Source organism: Haliotis asinina, chromosome 10, assembly GCF_037392515.1.
Source record: "Haliotis asinina isolate JCU_RB_2024 chromosome 10, JCU_Hal_asi_v2, whole genome shotgun sequence".
Taxonomy (NCBI): domain Eukaryota; kingdom Metazoa; phylum Mollusca; class Gastropoda; order Lepetellida; family Haliotidae; genus Haliotis; species Haliotis asinina.
In genome coordinates, this window is record NC_090289.1 from 4,714,866 (window position 1) to 4,730,247 (window position 15,382).

The 15,382-nt window shown below is 43.9% G+C and overlaps 2 protein-coding genes across 3 annotated transcripts in view; one reads left to right on the forward strand and one right to left on the reverse strand.

The window, feature by feature from the left end:
• Nucleotides 1-8,668, reverse strand: part of LOC137298975 (uncharacterized) — a 32,050-nt gene extending 23,382 nt beyond the window's left edge. The window contains exon 1 of one of the 2 annotated variants that reach the window (XM_067831403.1): nucleotides 8,545-8,668. The gene's annotated coding sequence lies outside the window, so the exon portion shown is untranslated. Of the gene's footprint in view, nucleotides 1-8,297; nucleotides 8,365-8,544 lie in introns of those variants that run through there. The other variant, XM_067831404.1, reaches the window with a different exon arrangement.
• A 4,212-nt stretch (nucleotides 8,669-12,880) lies between these two features.
• Nucleotides 12,881-15,382, forward strand: part of LOC137298414 (uncharacterized) — a 34,361-nt gene continuing 31,859 nt past the window's right edge. The window contains exons 1-2 of the mRNA XM_067830676.1: nucleotides 12,881-12,952; nucleotides 14,332-14,950. Coding sequence (XP_067686777.1) covers nucleotides 14,334-14,950 — 617 coding nt within the window. The 5' untranslated portion in view covers nucleotides 12,881-12,952; nucleotides 14,332-14,333. The remainder of the gene's footprint in view (nucleotides 12,953-14,331; nucleotides 14,951-15,382) is intronic.

Consider the following 15,382-nt stretch of genomic DNA (forward strand, 5'->3'; position numbering starts at 1 on the left):
GTCGATTTTGTGTACGTCCGGGTCCGTCATCACCCAAGGTCGCGCGTACGTTTTATTCATGCTCAGAGTAGGGCACATGATAACGATGTTATCGAACACATCCTTGTAGCAACCCTCCAACATATCCAACACGAAAACGGTCTTCCCACAGCCAGTCTGCCCGCACACTATGGCGCAGTGTGGGTCAGTGGGGAGGTGGAGGTCAGTAGATGGCTTGCACGAATCTCCCATTGTCTATATTAAGTTGCGCGTCCATAATAACGTACAGATATAATTTCAACTTACCAGCGGGTTGAGCCTTCTTAGTAATCTGGATGGTTATCCCTTCGCTGCCGTTATCTATACGGCGCCCGCTACCGTGCAGTTTATCATCATCCGTGGATAGCATGTCCAACCATAGGGCGTACTTGGTGGTCAGGTATTCACCGATCTGCACGGAGCCGAGGTCCAGGTCCTTTGTTATGTAATCCCCCACTGGTAGCTTTTTTATCTCATCCCACTGCTGGTGTGGTCTCATACCATGACTGAACAGCTGGTTGGGCACGCCCTCGATGGTCACTTCCACCTTTTCAATCTCGGGGTTGAAAAACTTCTCGCTGTCCCTCCGGAATGGCTCGTAATCCTCCACGGGGACGACCAGGATACCTTTCATCGATCGCGCCGGCACGTTCAGGTTGATATTCCACACAGTGTTGCTCTTATCTCGCACGACTGATCTATGCCTCAGTACGCGATCGTACAGGATAGCCATCTTCCCAGAGTACTGGCTTCGAACCTGCCTGGCCAGCTCCGGGCTAGTGACCATGTCGAACTCCAGAGAGATGTTGTCTATGGCATAACTGGCCTCATCACCGTTCGGCGTACGCACTACTTTGCTATAGTCGTTAAACGTGAGCTCATATTCGAGCCTATCACCCAACGCGGCCTGGTAAAACGGCGCGTGTCCCGTGAGCAACTCGAAGTCGAGCGGCACGCAGAATCGATTCCCGTATGCTCGAGCGATGGCCTTTTCACCGTCCGATAGCTTGTCTAGCTGGTCTGGCGTGAAGGCATACCCTATGCGCGACCGGGTTGATTTGCTGATACCCTGGTACACATCATTGACTCGTTCTCCCTCGCTTTTCCAGAGATCCCCGTAGCAGTGAAACACGTCGCTGTCGTCGATACTCAGCACCTCGTTACCGCTGATCTTGACGGTCGTTTTTTTGATGATAGCTCGACCCACGTTCCGCACTAGCTCGCGTTTGTCGTTGTCGGAGGTCAACGTGATATTGAACGCCAGTCGAACAGTGCCTGGTACAATGATGTCATTCTCACCAAGGTTTGGAAATCTAACCAGCAGAGTTTGATTCTGGTCTATCTTGCTGGGATTGTTGGTGATGGTCACCGACTGGCGCACGGCTCTGGCGCCTAGTGGCTCTCTCAATCTTCTGAAAGGATCTAATTTTCTGCCGTACATTGTTATATAAAGGAAATATATTTTTAATACTAATGGATGAAGACATACCTATGGATGATATGTGGGACGATAGTGCCCAGGCATTCAATGATGACCAGGAGACCTCATTCTCGCAAGGTGGCTCACTCATGGAGGGCGCCGTCGACGATTATTACAACGCAGTTGAAAATAAATCCAAACTCAAGCCGTTGGGAAGGAACTATTCCAGGTTTACCCTCGATAGCAATGGCACGCTGCATTTGAAGGCTCACCCGGAGATCGATCTCGTGCATAAACGCACGAGAGAACCGCTTGCTTTATCAACACTGAGCAGTCGACATGGGAGTAACTTTGTCCGCGATGAACTAGGCTTCATAGATTACGGTGGCGCGCGACCTAAGCAGTATCCTCCGAAGTTAGTTCAAAGTCTGGAAGGCATCAGGGACGCCACATCGGATCAAAACATGACTTATGATATTGAAAAGGTGTTGGCCGACTACAAGAACAAGCCCTTCCCGGGTCTCGAAATTACCTTTCGGGAACTGAAGGGGTTGGACCTGTCGATGCAAACCATTCGTGGTCAGCTCTGGAAAAGCACGGCCAAAATGAGTGAGATAGACGACCACATCGCCTATGAAAAGGAAAAACTCGGTGAAACTGAGGACGAGTCTATGAAAGCCACCATCGAGGAACGAATACGTAATTTGGAAGATGAAAGGCAGACCTGGTTGGAGACAGCGTCCGGCTACAAAGAAAAGCTTAGATCCCAGACCAACCGTGTGCGGGAAACCATCAATCAAGTCCTCCACCGAGACACCACGTTAGCAGACAGGATTCGGATATTGTTCCGGGAGCAAGGGATCACCATCGCCAGCATTCTGACTGCATTGGGTTTCATCATATCAACCCTGGTGGTGTCACTGACAGGGCCTGCCGGCGGCGGAGTTCCCCCCACACCTGCCGGCGGCGGTGGGGTTAAAGACTGGATAAAAAAAACTCGGGGAACGCCTAGCTAAACTAGCTGGTAAAGCCGCCGAAGCCCTTCCCGGCATCCTGGGTAGCATCGTCTCGTGGTTGTTGGGCGCTCTGGCTAAAACTGCCACGTGGCTCAGTCAAAACCTGTGGGCAGCCATCGTCGCCGTGGCGGGTCTGGTGTACGTAGCGGCTAAGAAATTTTTAACCAAATAAGTCCCAAAGCTACCCCACCAACCACCAGGGCCGTTTTATTATCAATATGATTGGAGGCCTGAATATGGGGGTGTGGGGGGGGTACCCCCACATGAACTTTAGACTCCGGGGGTGGCGCCACTATACCCGTTTCACGTGGTGGGATGTGTGGGATATAGGGGGTGTTAATATCGGGGTTGATACCCAACTTTTGATCCGCCGTGGCTATGACTATTTTGTTGTTATAACCCACCACTTTTTTTACTCTCAGTTGCATATCACTCGGAGCCATGTACAGCCCCACGCCGAACACGTAATTGACTTTCGATCTGGCGTATTCTAACACGTTTTGGTAACGGTCGATGGCCCGCGGGAGATCAACTGGAGAATTGATAGCATCCTCAACGTTGGCAACGAACTGTTTCTGAGCGTCGTAAGCAGTTCCCTTACCGAGGATGTTGGAACGCGTCATCGACTGCGCACCCAACAGCGCCCACACGTACGTTCGAATCGAGTCGTTCAAGCGTATTGTACCAGCACGAGTGAATTCTTTCGATGTTTTTGAGATCATTTTAGTCCAGGCTGTGGCTGCATCAGGATTGGTTTGCTTTATACAGCTGACATGGATCTTTTCATTCGTTGTGGGACCTGTAAATGTATGACGGTTTGGGTTGTATGTACCATCTGCAGAACCGGCCTGATATGTTCCGGACCTGTAGAAGTACCGAGACCATGGTTCACACCAGGAAGGCGAAAGTCTTTATTCGTTGGAATCTCAAACTCCCCACAAACACGTTCATAAGCGCGTTTATCATAGGGGTTATTCGTCATACTCCACGCTTTATCTTGGGGAAGAGGAGCACTTATTTCCTTCAATATTCGTCTCGTTTGATAATAAATATGAAACAAAATGACTGCCTTACTCAGTTCGTCTATACCGTAGTCTAGTGTCACACCCGACCCTGTCGTCGCACACCACACAGCAAAGTTGAGTTGGTTCTGCCAAAACTGCATTGGGTTTTGATTCCAGTTTACCACCGCCTGCGCATTATTAACGGTCACGATATAGTTTTCAAAGATATTAATAAAGGTTGTTTTAAACCCCGTACTACCTACCACCACGATTTTCAAGTGTGCTAAGTCCATATTATAATATATAAATTATATATTATAATATGTACATAACACTTCCAGGAATAACGAGCGGTGAGGCCGTTCAGCTGACGCACGCGATCGATAACACGTCAGGCCAACTCGAAGTCGCACTCTGCGATATCACCTACCTACCGCAATGGACTAACATCAACGCCAGCAACAATAAGCTGTTCGTCAGTGGAACTCGCAGTCAGATAACTGACGGCTACTACAGCGTGTGCTCTCTAAACGACGAGGTCTTCAAACCCCTGGGAGCCGAACTCAAGATGAACGACTCAAACGGTACAGTGGTGTTAATCAACAACGGAAGAACCTCCTTGAGGCTCGGCCGACCATTAGCGAGGATACTCGGTATGTCTCCTGACGAGATAAAACCAACAACAACCGTCACAGGCACGAAGTTACCCGACCTAGTACCGTACCGAGAGCTGTACATTCATCTCGGTCAGGTGAGCACAACGTACAACATTCAAGGAGGTCACCCTTCCACTATACTGAGAGCAGTGCCGGTGAAAACTGAGAAATACAACGACGGTAGAACCGAGTCGTTTTCACCACGGCAGTATAAGAGATTAACCCAGGGTAACATACCTGAGCTGATAATATCGGTGTTAGATATAAATCATAATCCTGTAAATATAGGATACCTCAGCTTAACGCTTCATGTAAAATGACCAGCGCACAAGGGCCCGGAGTGAAAAAATGCGTCAATATCGGGATCTCCGACCTCGGAGACACGCGCGGTTTCGACGCTCCCGGAGTAGATGGTAAATCGTACGCCTTGCAACTGAAAAACAACATTTACAAACGCGTTGAAGTCCCCTCCGGTGGAACCCTAAGTGATATAGTAGATACCACAAGAGCAACAATCAACACTAAGTACGCCCTTGTCAACACCGGTAATAATAACTGGATAATATACCCATCGTTCGGGGGTAAACTGTTCGACTTAGACGATGTTGAGAGCACTACCGTCGCCCGAAACAAGCCATATATGCTCGTCTTCACCGAAGATGACAAGTGGGTGTTGTTACCCGATAACGACTGGTTTCTCAATATTAGGCTCGGCTCCCCCTACGTGTTCACGGATAACAAAGACAACCACCTAAACAAAGTCGTGAACAATGGAACCCTGCTCGTGGCTTACGTCCCAACTCAGAGACGTAGCGTAGTCGTCAGCCCACTCAACACTATGGCAGCCCACATGCTATCGAGTAAACCGGCCATACAAAACGTGACATTGCAGTTGGTGTCTGAATTCGAAGGTGTGGTCAGTATACTAGAGAGTCTACCGGCAAACTCAACACTGATCATCAAAGTCTACCTAGGGGAACCATCGGGGAATGATGTCGAGATCGTGAAGGGAATCAAACTCGGGTGGGTGAAACGACACCAGTATCAAGTTTGCAACGTTTACGTGCGGGTGAGTGTCGGCTCCAACACCAGTCTGCAGGGGGTCAACGTGATCGTGGAAAACAAGATATCACTAACCAAGATCTTCCTGCCTGACAACATACACTTCATGGGTATGAAGTTCACCCCTGAATTATTATCAGAAAACCAGTTGGAAATTATATCGTAATAGTATAATAATGACCAGTCATCCCAACACTACGCTTAACGACCTAGGAGATACGGAGGGATTCGATCAGCCTGGTGAGGAAGATGAATTATACATCCTGCACTTCAAAGACAACGTGTACAGACGGGTGCCGTTACCAGATTTAAAAGAGCCCAAATGGCTGATCAACTTAACACTCGCCTCACCTTATATCACATTAGGCGCAGATGTATTGATCTCTAAGATTAGGAACAACGGTATCTGGGTCGGGGATTTCATTCCGGAGAGTAAATTATACATGATAACTATTGGTATCGAAAAACATAAGTTAAAGTCTGTAGGAAAAAATAAATTAACATTTAGCAGTAATGCTTATAGCAGATATCTTGATAGAATATTAGCCCCTTTCACACTCATCATAGAAGTCTTCTTTTTCTATTTAGGTAATGAAAACACCTCAAGAGCACACCAAATTTTACCCGGGGTGTCAATACACTGGTTTGACGAACACCTAGACCAATATTGTCGTATTGTTATACAACAGGATACCTACGGGGGTTCTATAAACCACTTAATAAGTCTCAGTGGGGTTTTTATTACAACAGAAAGGTATATTAGCCTCTCACCTATTACCCTGAGTAGTAGTCTAGATCTTGTAGACTTCAAATTCATTGATAGACTTTTAACTGAAACCCAATTAAAATATCTTTCAAAATATATATTATAGGATGGGTCTGTACCCAGTTGTAGAGGAAGTAGCGAAGACGCTGGAAACCGTAGATGGGTTCCGCTTGAGGCAGTTATGTGATGTGAAACGCCAACTAGAACAAGACCGTGACACGCGGAAAGCACTATGTAAAAAGTACCATAGAGCTTTCAATATCGTGGACGGGGCTGACACTACCCTTATGGCAACCAGCATGGGACTAGGGGCGGCAGGTGTTGGGTTGTTGGCTACCATCGTGGCTGCACCTATAGTGCTAGGTATTGAAATAACAGCTGGGGTGGCAGGGGTGTTAGGGTTGGCGCTTAAGTTAGTATCACGCAGACTGCATCGTAAGGCATTGAAACACGACGAGATCAGGGTTCTGGCCAAAGCAAAGCTGAACACAGTAAGTGGGCGTATTTCCACGGCACTCTCTGATAGTAAGATCTCAGAAGAGGAGTTTCGTTCAATCCTCTCTGAACTCACAAAATATAACGGAATGAAACAAGATATTCGGTCCAAGTCTCGTAAGTCTGCTATCAGCGAGGACGAGAAAAAAAAGTACATAGAACAGGGGATACAAAAAGCCCAACAAGCCTTTATTATGAACACCAAAGAGATCATAGGCGGTTCACGTTAAACTGTTTCATCGATATAAACGTGACATAGGCACAGTGTTACCTCCAACACACGTTAAGTAGTAGGGGTAATAGTAGCAAGAGCTAAGGACCCAACCAAAGCCTTATTTAGTAAATAAGGCTTTGTAGAGACTTTTCTTGAAAGTGTTTTAAAACCCCCATTGTATATACTACTTTTCCACACACGCACGCACACACACACACACGCACACAAACGCACACACACACACATACACACACACACACACTCATACACACACACCGCATGCTGAATCTGAAAAAGAAAAATCCCAAATGTGAACAAAAATTCAGATTCGGGATTCGAATCCCCAATCCCGAATCTGTTTCTTACTTCATGTTGCTTGTTTCATCGAGGTATATAATTTCATAGCCTTCTGTTCGTTGAAGGAAGGTAACCTGTGGAATGTTGTTCGTGATATTTTCAAGCGTTCGGTTTGTGAACTGTTTTATTGATATCAAGGGAACACTTCTGCCCTGAAAACGAGTTAATCTGGCCCTAGGTCATGCACTTAAAATACATGTCAACGTCACCTGTCAGACATCACATCAACTGAACCCACGTCCGGAAAGAGTTGATCAAAACAAACTCGAAAACATAATAATAGTCATGCTGGTAACATTTAAATAGGCGATCACCCTGACATAAAAAATAGGTTACGGAGAACGTACATGTAAACACTTTTACATTGAAACGAATAACCATGAAAAAAGAATTTGCGTAAAATTCAGTCCCAAAAGGTTATATGTGTAAATGATATACAGTAGCGCAGAAGAGATGCACTACCTGACACTGTCCATTGTTTATCTGCCTCAATACAATGTTTGTGTCATACACCACAAATATACAACAGTTGAGGAATAACATAGATACGATTATGGAGAGATGACTGTATAGGATGAAAGTACTGTGTCGGAAATAGGAAAAACATGTTTTTAGGCTGTTACTTTGTATCCCTCAAGTTTACACAACTGCAAATAGGATGTCTCGAAATAATTGACTTCGGCCTACATGGGCAGTTAGTGTGGTAACCCTGGGTCGACCTGACCTGGGTCTGCCATTAACATTCCAAGTATCGTTACAACGGGTCCATACGTTTGAGATGGCCTGCGTGGACTCGCTGAAGTGCCTTGCCACCTAATGCAGCAATGTATGTCCTTATAAACGGCCAATGACATTGTGTCGTTGAGCTTCTGTCAGTCTTTTCATTCTCTTGTCGTCTATAGTGGATTAAAGCCATGCATGTAGAGAACCAGTGATGTGGCTTTTCAAAGCCTCTAGTCACAGGCGTCAGCTCAAAGTGATTCACAGTTTCATGATGATCGTTCATTCAATGTAGGGTGACTACAGATGGGAGTGTAACGGGACATTTTTTGTGGAACGTTTCTTTTTTCAATCTGTTTTTCATTTCTCCACATGTTGGGCTCAGCTTAAACTGGTTTGTGTCAAGTATTTTCTTAAAATAATTGTTTTTCCCATGTCAGTTTTCGTCTTTATAAGAGTATACCTGAATACAATCGAAATGTGTGATTAAGTATAATGTGACGAGTGCAGCATATTCATTCGGGACCTGAATTGCTATAACATGAACTGCTACCTCAACCTGGACTTACCTTCAGTCTGAACAACGCAATACCCATACAAAGATCAGTCAATCGATAAAATACACAACGCCCTAATAACATACGGTATACGTTGACAAGGACTGGTCTACTTTCGTTTCAGCTTTCTGGGAAAAGGGACACAGGTTCGTATCGTTCATAAAGCTGTGTAATCTGTATACCAGCAACTTCTAGACTATCATTCAAACAAAACTGAATGACATTTCATTGCTACGATATTGTCCCAGTTTGGACTTACCTTGATACTGAATGCCCATACAGCACGTGAATAGGTACAGGACTCAACGTTCTAACGTTCTCGGAATCCAACCTTTGGCAAGAACTGGTCTACATTCATTTCAACTTTCTGGATAAAGGGACATAACTCGAGCTGTGTTTATAACTTGTCAGCCACCCAAATGGATTTGGATACGAACAAATTACTGGGGGGTTATAAAATAAGAATGTTTATCGCAAGATATTTTTAAATTTAGAGCAATTTGCTATTCTCTTTCGTTTTGAGATATATACATGTTTTATAATGCCTCATTTATGATGAGGCTACAAAGTATACTACCCAACAAATGTTTAGACACACTAATGTAAATGTAGGCACTTGCTTTAGGAACTGTTCTAAACTAGATTTTGCTAAGTATCCCATTCTGTTCAATGGTATTGTTTACGTCGTTAAAAAATCGTGTCAAGTAGTGCTAACAGTTATCGCTTTACATCTGCAATGCATACGTTTCACCGTTTCAGGATGGCATTTTATGCAAACTTTTGTGTCATTTGAACAAATCATGAACGAAATAACTCTTTCCATCCTTTTTACAGACAAGGCAGATGAAAGTAGTCCGAAAATATTGACTAAACCGCAATTAGCTCAAAACTTACCCAAACCGCTTCATCTTCTGCTTTTAAGCAATCTGTCTCTGAAAAACAGCATTTGAAAATATATCATAACAATATATTAAAACAAACTGTGTCTATTTCACAACTGACTGAGAGTATCCGTCAACTGATATTATATTTGTGTAGTATGTAACAGAATGGATACCGACATGAGTTTTGTCCACAGACCTGAAATACAACACTAGGCCAACGTCGACTGTCCTTGTGCTGACATTCCTGATCAAACTCAATGCGTCGTGAGAGACATGTGGACGTCGTCAGATGACATGCGGACGTCGTGGATGTGGATGCCGTGGAATGACATATGGACGTCATGAAATGACATGTGGATGTCGTGAGATGACATGTGGACGTCGTGAGATGGCATGTGGATGTCATGAGAAGACATGTGGACGTCGTGGAATTACATTTGTACATTGTGAGATGACATGTGGACATCGTGAGATGACATATGAATGTCGTGAGAAGACATATGGATGTTATGAAATGACATGTGGGACGTCATAATATGACGTGGGTGTCGTGAGATGACATGTGGACATCGTGAGATGACATATGAATGTCGTGAGAAGACATATGGATGTTATGAAATGACATGTGGGACGTCATAATATGACGTGGGTGTCGTGAGATGACATGTGGACATCGTGAGATGACATATGAATGTCGTGAGAAGACATATGGATGTTATGAAATGACATGTGGGACGTCATAATATGACGTGGGTGTCGTGAGATGACATGTGGACATCGTGAGATGACATATGAATGTCGTGAGAGGACATATGGATGTTATGAAATGACATGTGGGACGTCATAATATGACGTGGGTGTCGTGAGATGACATGTGGACATCGTGGGATGTGAGGCGGGACGTCGAGAGAGGACATGTCGACTTCATGAGATGACATTTGGATGTCACAGAATGACATATGGGACGTCATGCCACACACTGACAACAGTTGCCTCTAGCAACGGTCCCAGTCAGAGTTGCAGGTTAAACCAATTTCATTATACCATCATTCTGACATCATTTGTCCTGAGTCGTCGCTCTTGGCGGCTCCGACTTTACGAGTTTGTTGGCAGCATGCCCACAATCTGCTGATTACAGATTGAAACATACTGATAATACTGCTGGTATAGTCTGGCGTGGGCCAAAGTAAGGATGACCATTGCACTTTTCAGTCGTCGCATGACCACCACTTTTACTTTCGAAATAACCAAATGTTTCTTTAAGCGGTTCCTAGAAAATGGTATGCTTCTGGTCACAACCACGTCTGACTGATAATAGTAAATCATGCATACTAACGCTTGCACGTACTGCCCCAGGACACGTGCTTCATGGCTACTGTAATGCTATCTTCTGTTTTTCGATGCATTTCTGAGTGGCGCTTAATTACCACAAACACATTAGATCAAGTATCAGCCTGTTTGTTTTCAGAGGTTCTGAGCCGAGTGCCAACAAGAAAGGTCAAGGCCTGATTGTTGGGTGATGTTGAAGGTATCCACCGTTGTGGACTGTCTTCCAAAACACAGATAATTTACGAAACATTCTATGTTATTTTATTGTAAAATTACAGTATGGATTTCAAACGTGGAGGCATGGATAGCCGATAAAAGGTGTGCTTGCCACAAATCAGTCAATGACGTGTTTACAGTGTGTGGCTTGACATCAGCCAATGCCTTACTACAGTCAGTGTGTGACTTGACATCGGTGAATGCCGTGACTGCAGTCAGTGTGTGACTTTCCATTAGCCAATGCAGTGACTACAATCCACGAGTGAGGCTTGACATCAAAGATGGTACAACTACAATCAGTGTGTGGCTTGACATCAGTCAATGCCACGATTACAATCCACGAGTGAGGCTTGACACCAGTCAGTTTCAATTACTATTCAGTCAGTTCCTTATACATGTTTAAGTCGATCAAAGGTATCAATACTTTAATAGCGGGAAGCTAATTCTCCTGTATCATCTTTCTTTGGTGTTATCGCCGAATAGTTAATGTGCCATCCACACAGTGCCGGCCTGTAAATTGTGGAACTAGTTTAGAACATGCAATATCAGCAATTTAACCAGATCGCAGATCCATACAGCCAGTGCATACGACATATAAACTCATGGCCAAAAGAAACTTATAACCTGGTGTTGCAGCTCACAAAGAAGACGGCAAGACATGCACGATAGAAATATCGTTTATTATAAAAAATCTAACCATTTATCAGACATGAACCAGAACCACCAATGTTCAATCGATAGCAATCTGGTCACGGAATGAAGCGCATGAGACGTGGGGTCAAAATAAAATGTTACCCAACCACAGATCATTTACAAAATGTGTTTCACATTACGAAACTCTCCAAGCATTCAGTAGCGTGTTGTGAACTGCCCTTGAATCAACGCATGCCAAATCATGTCTCGTCAGGCATGACCTTAGTCAACGGATCACGTCAGAGGGAATTCTGTGACACAGATCTAAGAGAACTTGTTCGAGCTGCTGTCGACTTTCTGGTGGAGGTTGCCGTTGTCTCAGCAGTCTGTCAGAGATGCTCTGTCGAATTCATATCATTTCCTTTATATTCTTTTTGATATTGCATGGTTGAATTTTTCCACATCTGTATGTATGCAACAATTTTGCACGGGTATTTTCAGGAAAGTCCATTTATGCTGGTTGTTTTTATTAAATTTTTCTCATGCCGGCGCGAAATTCACTTAATCATTAGCTACTACTTGCTGCGTTGCCACTCGACCACAGAATGTGCTTTGATACTGTTTTCTGAAAACATTTCAAACCGCTAAACTGCATTTAAACGTTTTCATTTCATTTCTACAACTACTACAGCTTCGTGGCAGCTGTTTTGTGCTCTGGGCCCGGTGTGTCCTCATTGCTGTATTAAGTAATTCAACGTTAAGCATATTAACAATAGTTAATGGCAGAATTAATGAAATATTTATTTACCAGTAATGGATGTTTCGACCTGTCATATAAGATGCGGCTTAGGATAGGTCTTCAGAAACCCATGCTTGCCACAAACGTAAGAGGTGACTATTGGGATCGGGTGATGAGGCTCGCTGACTTGGTTGACACATGTCATCTGTTCCCAGTTGCGCAGATCGATGCTCGTGCTGTTGATCACTGTATTGTCTGGTCTAGACTTATAGCTGGACCAATTCCTTATAACTGGAATATTGCTGCGTGCGGCGAAACACTAAACTCACTCACTCACTCATGAATGTTTCATGATACTTTGATACAGCCTTAAAGTTTGATACAAGCATGCCCTGGCCCTTCTCACTTTTTCATGAATGTTTTCCTTGACCGTTTGGGCTTCTTGTCATTTCGATTCATACCTCCCGAAGGAACGCACAACCCGCACCATGTCGTTGTGACTCTTTAGTGATTTTTATAGCCTGTGTGTGTTGTAACTATTTATAGATGTGCTGCAACACTACTTGTGTGTCTACTTGTTATACCTACAGTTCGTGAACTTGCGACCCTGTCCGATTATGCCTCCCACCGATGCTTCAACGTTTGGAGAAGGACTTTGTCATGAGTCCCATACAAGTATAATCTTTATTCTGTTTCACACGCAAATTATGGCTGTATTCTGTACGAGTATATCTGGCACAGTGAACATGTGTTACGATGCCACTTGTGTGCCTACTTTCTAAATCCACAATTCGTGGAATTTCTCGTTATATTTCCCAGCGATTCGCCTCCCTTTTGGGAAGAACATTTTCATCTCTCTGACACAAGTAAGTCCTTATTCAATTTCACTCTGACTATGCTAATGCGTCGTTTGATTATTGATATGAGTGTACATGGGCTTGGGGACAATATTTACTAATATCCCTCGTGGGACTAGTTAAGACGTAGGCAAGAATCACTCCATGTCAAGTTCTGTGAGACAAGACATTCATGTTTTGTTTGTCTGTTGTGCGCATTCCAGCTATGTTCCAACCCCAAGGTAGCGATATGCTTCAATAGATAGGTTTGCTGAAAACCGTTTCTAACCCGGATCTTCCCGGGTAATAACATGGGTGGCTGAAGACCATTTATAACTCGCATCTTCCCGGGTAATAACATGGGTGGCTGAAGACCATTTATAACTCGTATCTTCCCGGGTAATAACATGGGGGGCTGAAGACCATTTATAACTCGGATCTTCCCGGGTAATAACATGGGTGGCTGAAGACCATTTATAACTCGGATCTTCCCAGGGAAAAACATGGGTGGCAAAAATACTGAAGTAAATGCATACTCACGGTATTGTCAGAATTGTACTCTCAACAGATTTCTGTTTCTGGGTTTTTGTGATAGTGCAGTGTAGTAATTTCTATTTTCGTACATATATTATAGCCTTTACCTCAAATAACTACAAATAGACTAGACGTTGGGCGACAACCTTTTCATTTATTTATTGCAGTCATGGCAACAGTGACAAGGTACATTTGCATCCAAATCGATAAATGGAACAATATTCTTAGAACAAAATAGCAGGCAAGTCAGACTGAGGTGAGAGTGAGGTGTCCACTGTGACTAAATAGTTGTCTATGACCGCAATAATAGCTGTACGTACATTTCTACTGAACTAAAACAAAACGTTTCACATTCTAAAGGCATGGGTCTTGGTGGAAAGTGTGGAGGTCTGACATTTGAATCCTGATCGGCTCTTAATTACCAAGCATACTTCCACACAGTAACCTCATCGTGGTATGTCCGTGCAACAGGTGTCACCTTGTTTCGTGTTGTGCAACTGCATGTGCTTATGTAAAATGTGTTTTGTGAAAGCGTCACCAATACATGATAGTAATGTTTGAGCACGTTCCTATGCTACAGGTGGTTGTGGGGTAGCCTAGTGGTTAAAGGGTTCGCTCGTCTTGCCGTAGACTCGGGTTCGTTTTACCACATGGGTACAATGTGCGAAGCCCATTTCTGGTGTTCCTCGCCGTGATTTTGCCGGAGTATTGCAACAACCGGCGTCGAAATGATTTTTTTTCGCACAATAAATTTCTCGTGATTTTGGGATGAGTCGGCAGATATACTGTACTTCCCCAACCGAGATCCACAAATCTCGGTTATGCGTGTGGTATATATGTTTTGTGTATTCCTATGACGTTCCTCTGCTTTACAGAAATGAGTAATCAACTGGAAAACTTTGTCTCGTATTATCCAATCGGCAACAGTCGGTCAGTTGATGTGACTCAAGGATGTCTGGTTGCTAAGGAATGTGACATACTGTTGCTAGGATGTGGTGACGTACGGAACATCCTGCATACACTGCACGTGCTGCATGAAGATGCTACGACAAACTCGACTGGTCAGAGCATAAACTTTCATGTGAACGACCTTGAAGAAGGCATCTTGGCAAGAGACCTGATCTTGCTCTATCTAGTTCTGACCATTGATCCAAGAAACAGTGAAGACTTGAAGTTCCTTTGGGGAGTTTGGTATGATGTGCTTCTAACAGAAGTTCACTTGCTTAGACTGAGAGCGATTGTTCAAGAGCTGTTGACATTCAAATCAGGAGAACACGGTGTACACTTCGGGAACGTGAACACTGAGAGACACATCAAAGATGCACTACAGTTCTGGTTGAAGTTAAATGCTAGAGCTAGTCTTACCCTCGATGAAAGACAGGGTTTACAGAAAAAAATGTTTAAGAGTGCAAAGACTGATGAACCAGATTGGCTGGCATCCAAATTTAGCGTCCAGTGCCTTTTTCTGGATACAAAGGAACGTCTGAAAGACAGGTAAGTAAAGTGATATTCTGAGATTTCTGGTTGAAAGAGACATATGTGAAGAGATGAATAAATGAAGTTGATTACGTGGCTGTATCTGAATGGGTGCCACCTATTCCTGGGTCGTTGATCACAATATCGACCATGGATTGCCTGGTATTGACTCGATTACGACCTTCGTTTAACTTGCCTAACAGCGTGAAAAGCACAACAATTGTCAAACTCCATCAACTGAAGATATGTGGCAGAACAAAGGCGTTGAGAGTGTATATGTTACAGTGAGATTGTGGAATCAGTCATTGAAATGACTAAACATTTCAGTCGTTTTGTGAATAACTAAATTTAAGAGGGTCAGCAACTTAGCGTCGTTTTGTGTAATACAGGAATGCTTTCATTAGTACAGTCGGGTTTTTTTTCAATAAATTAACTTTAAACTAATGCAAC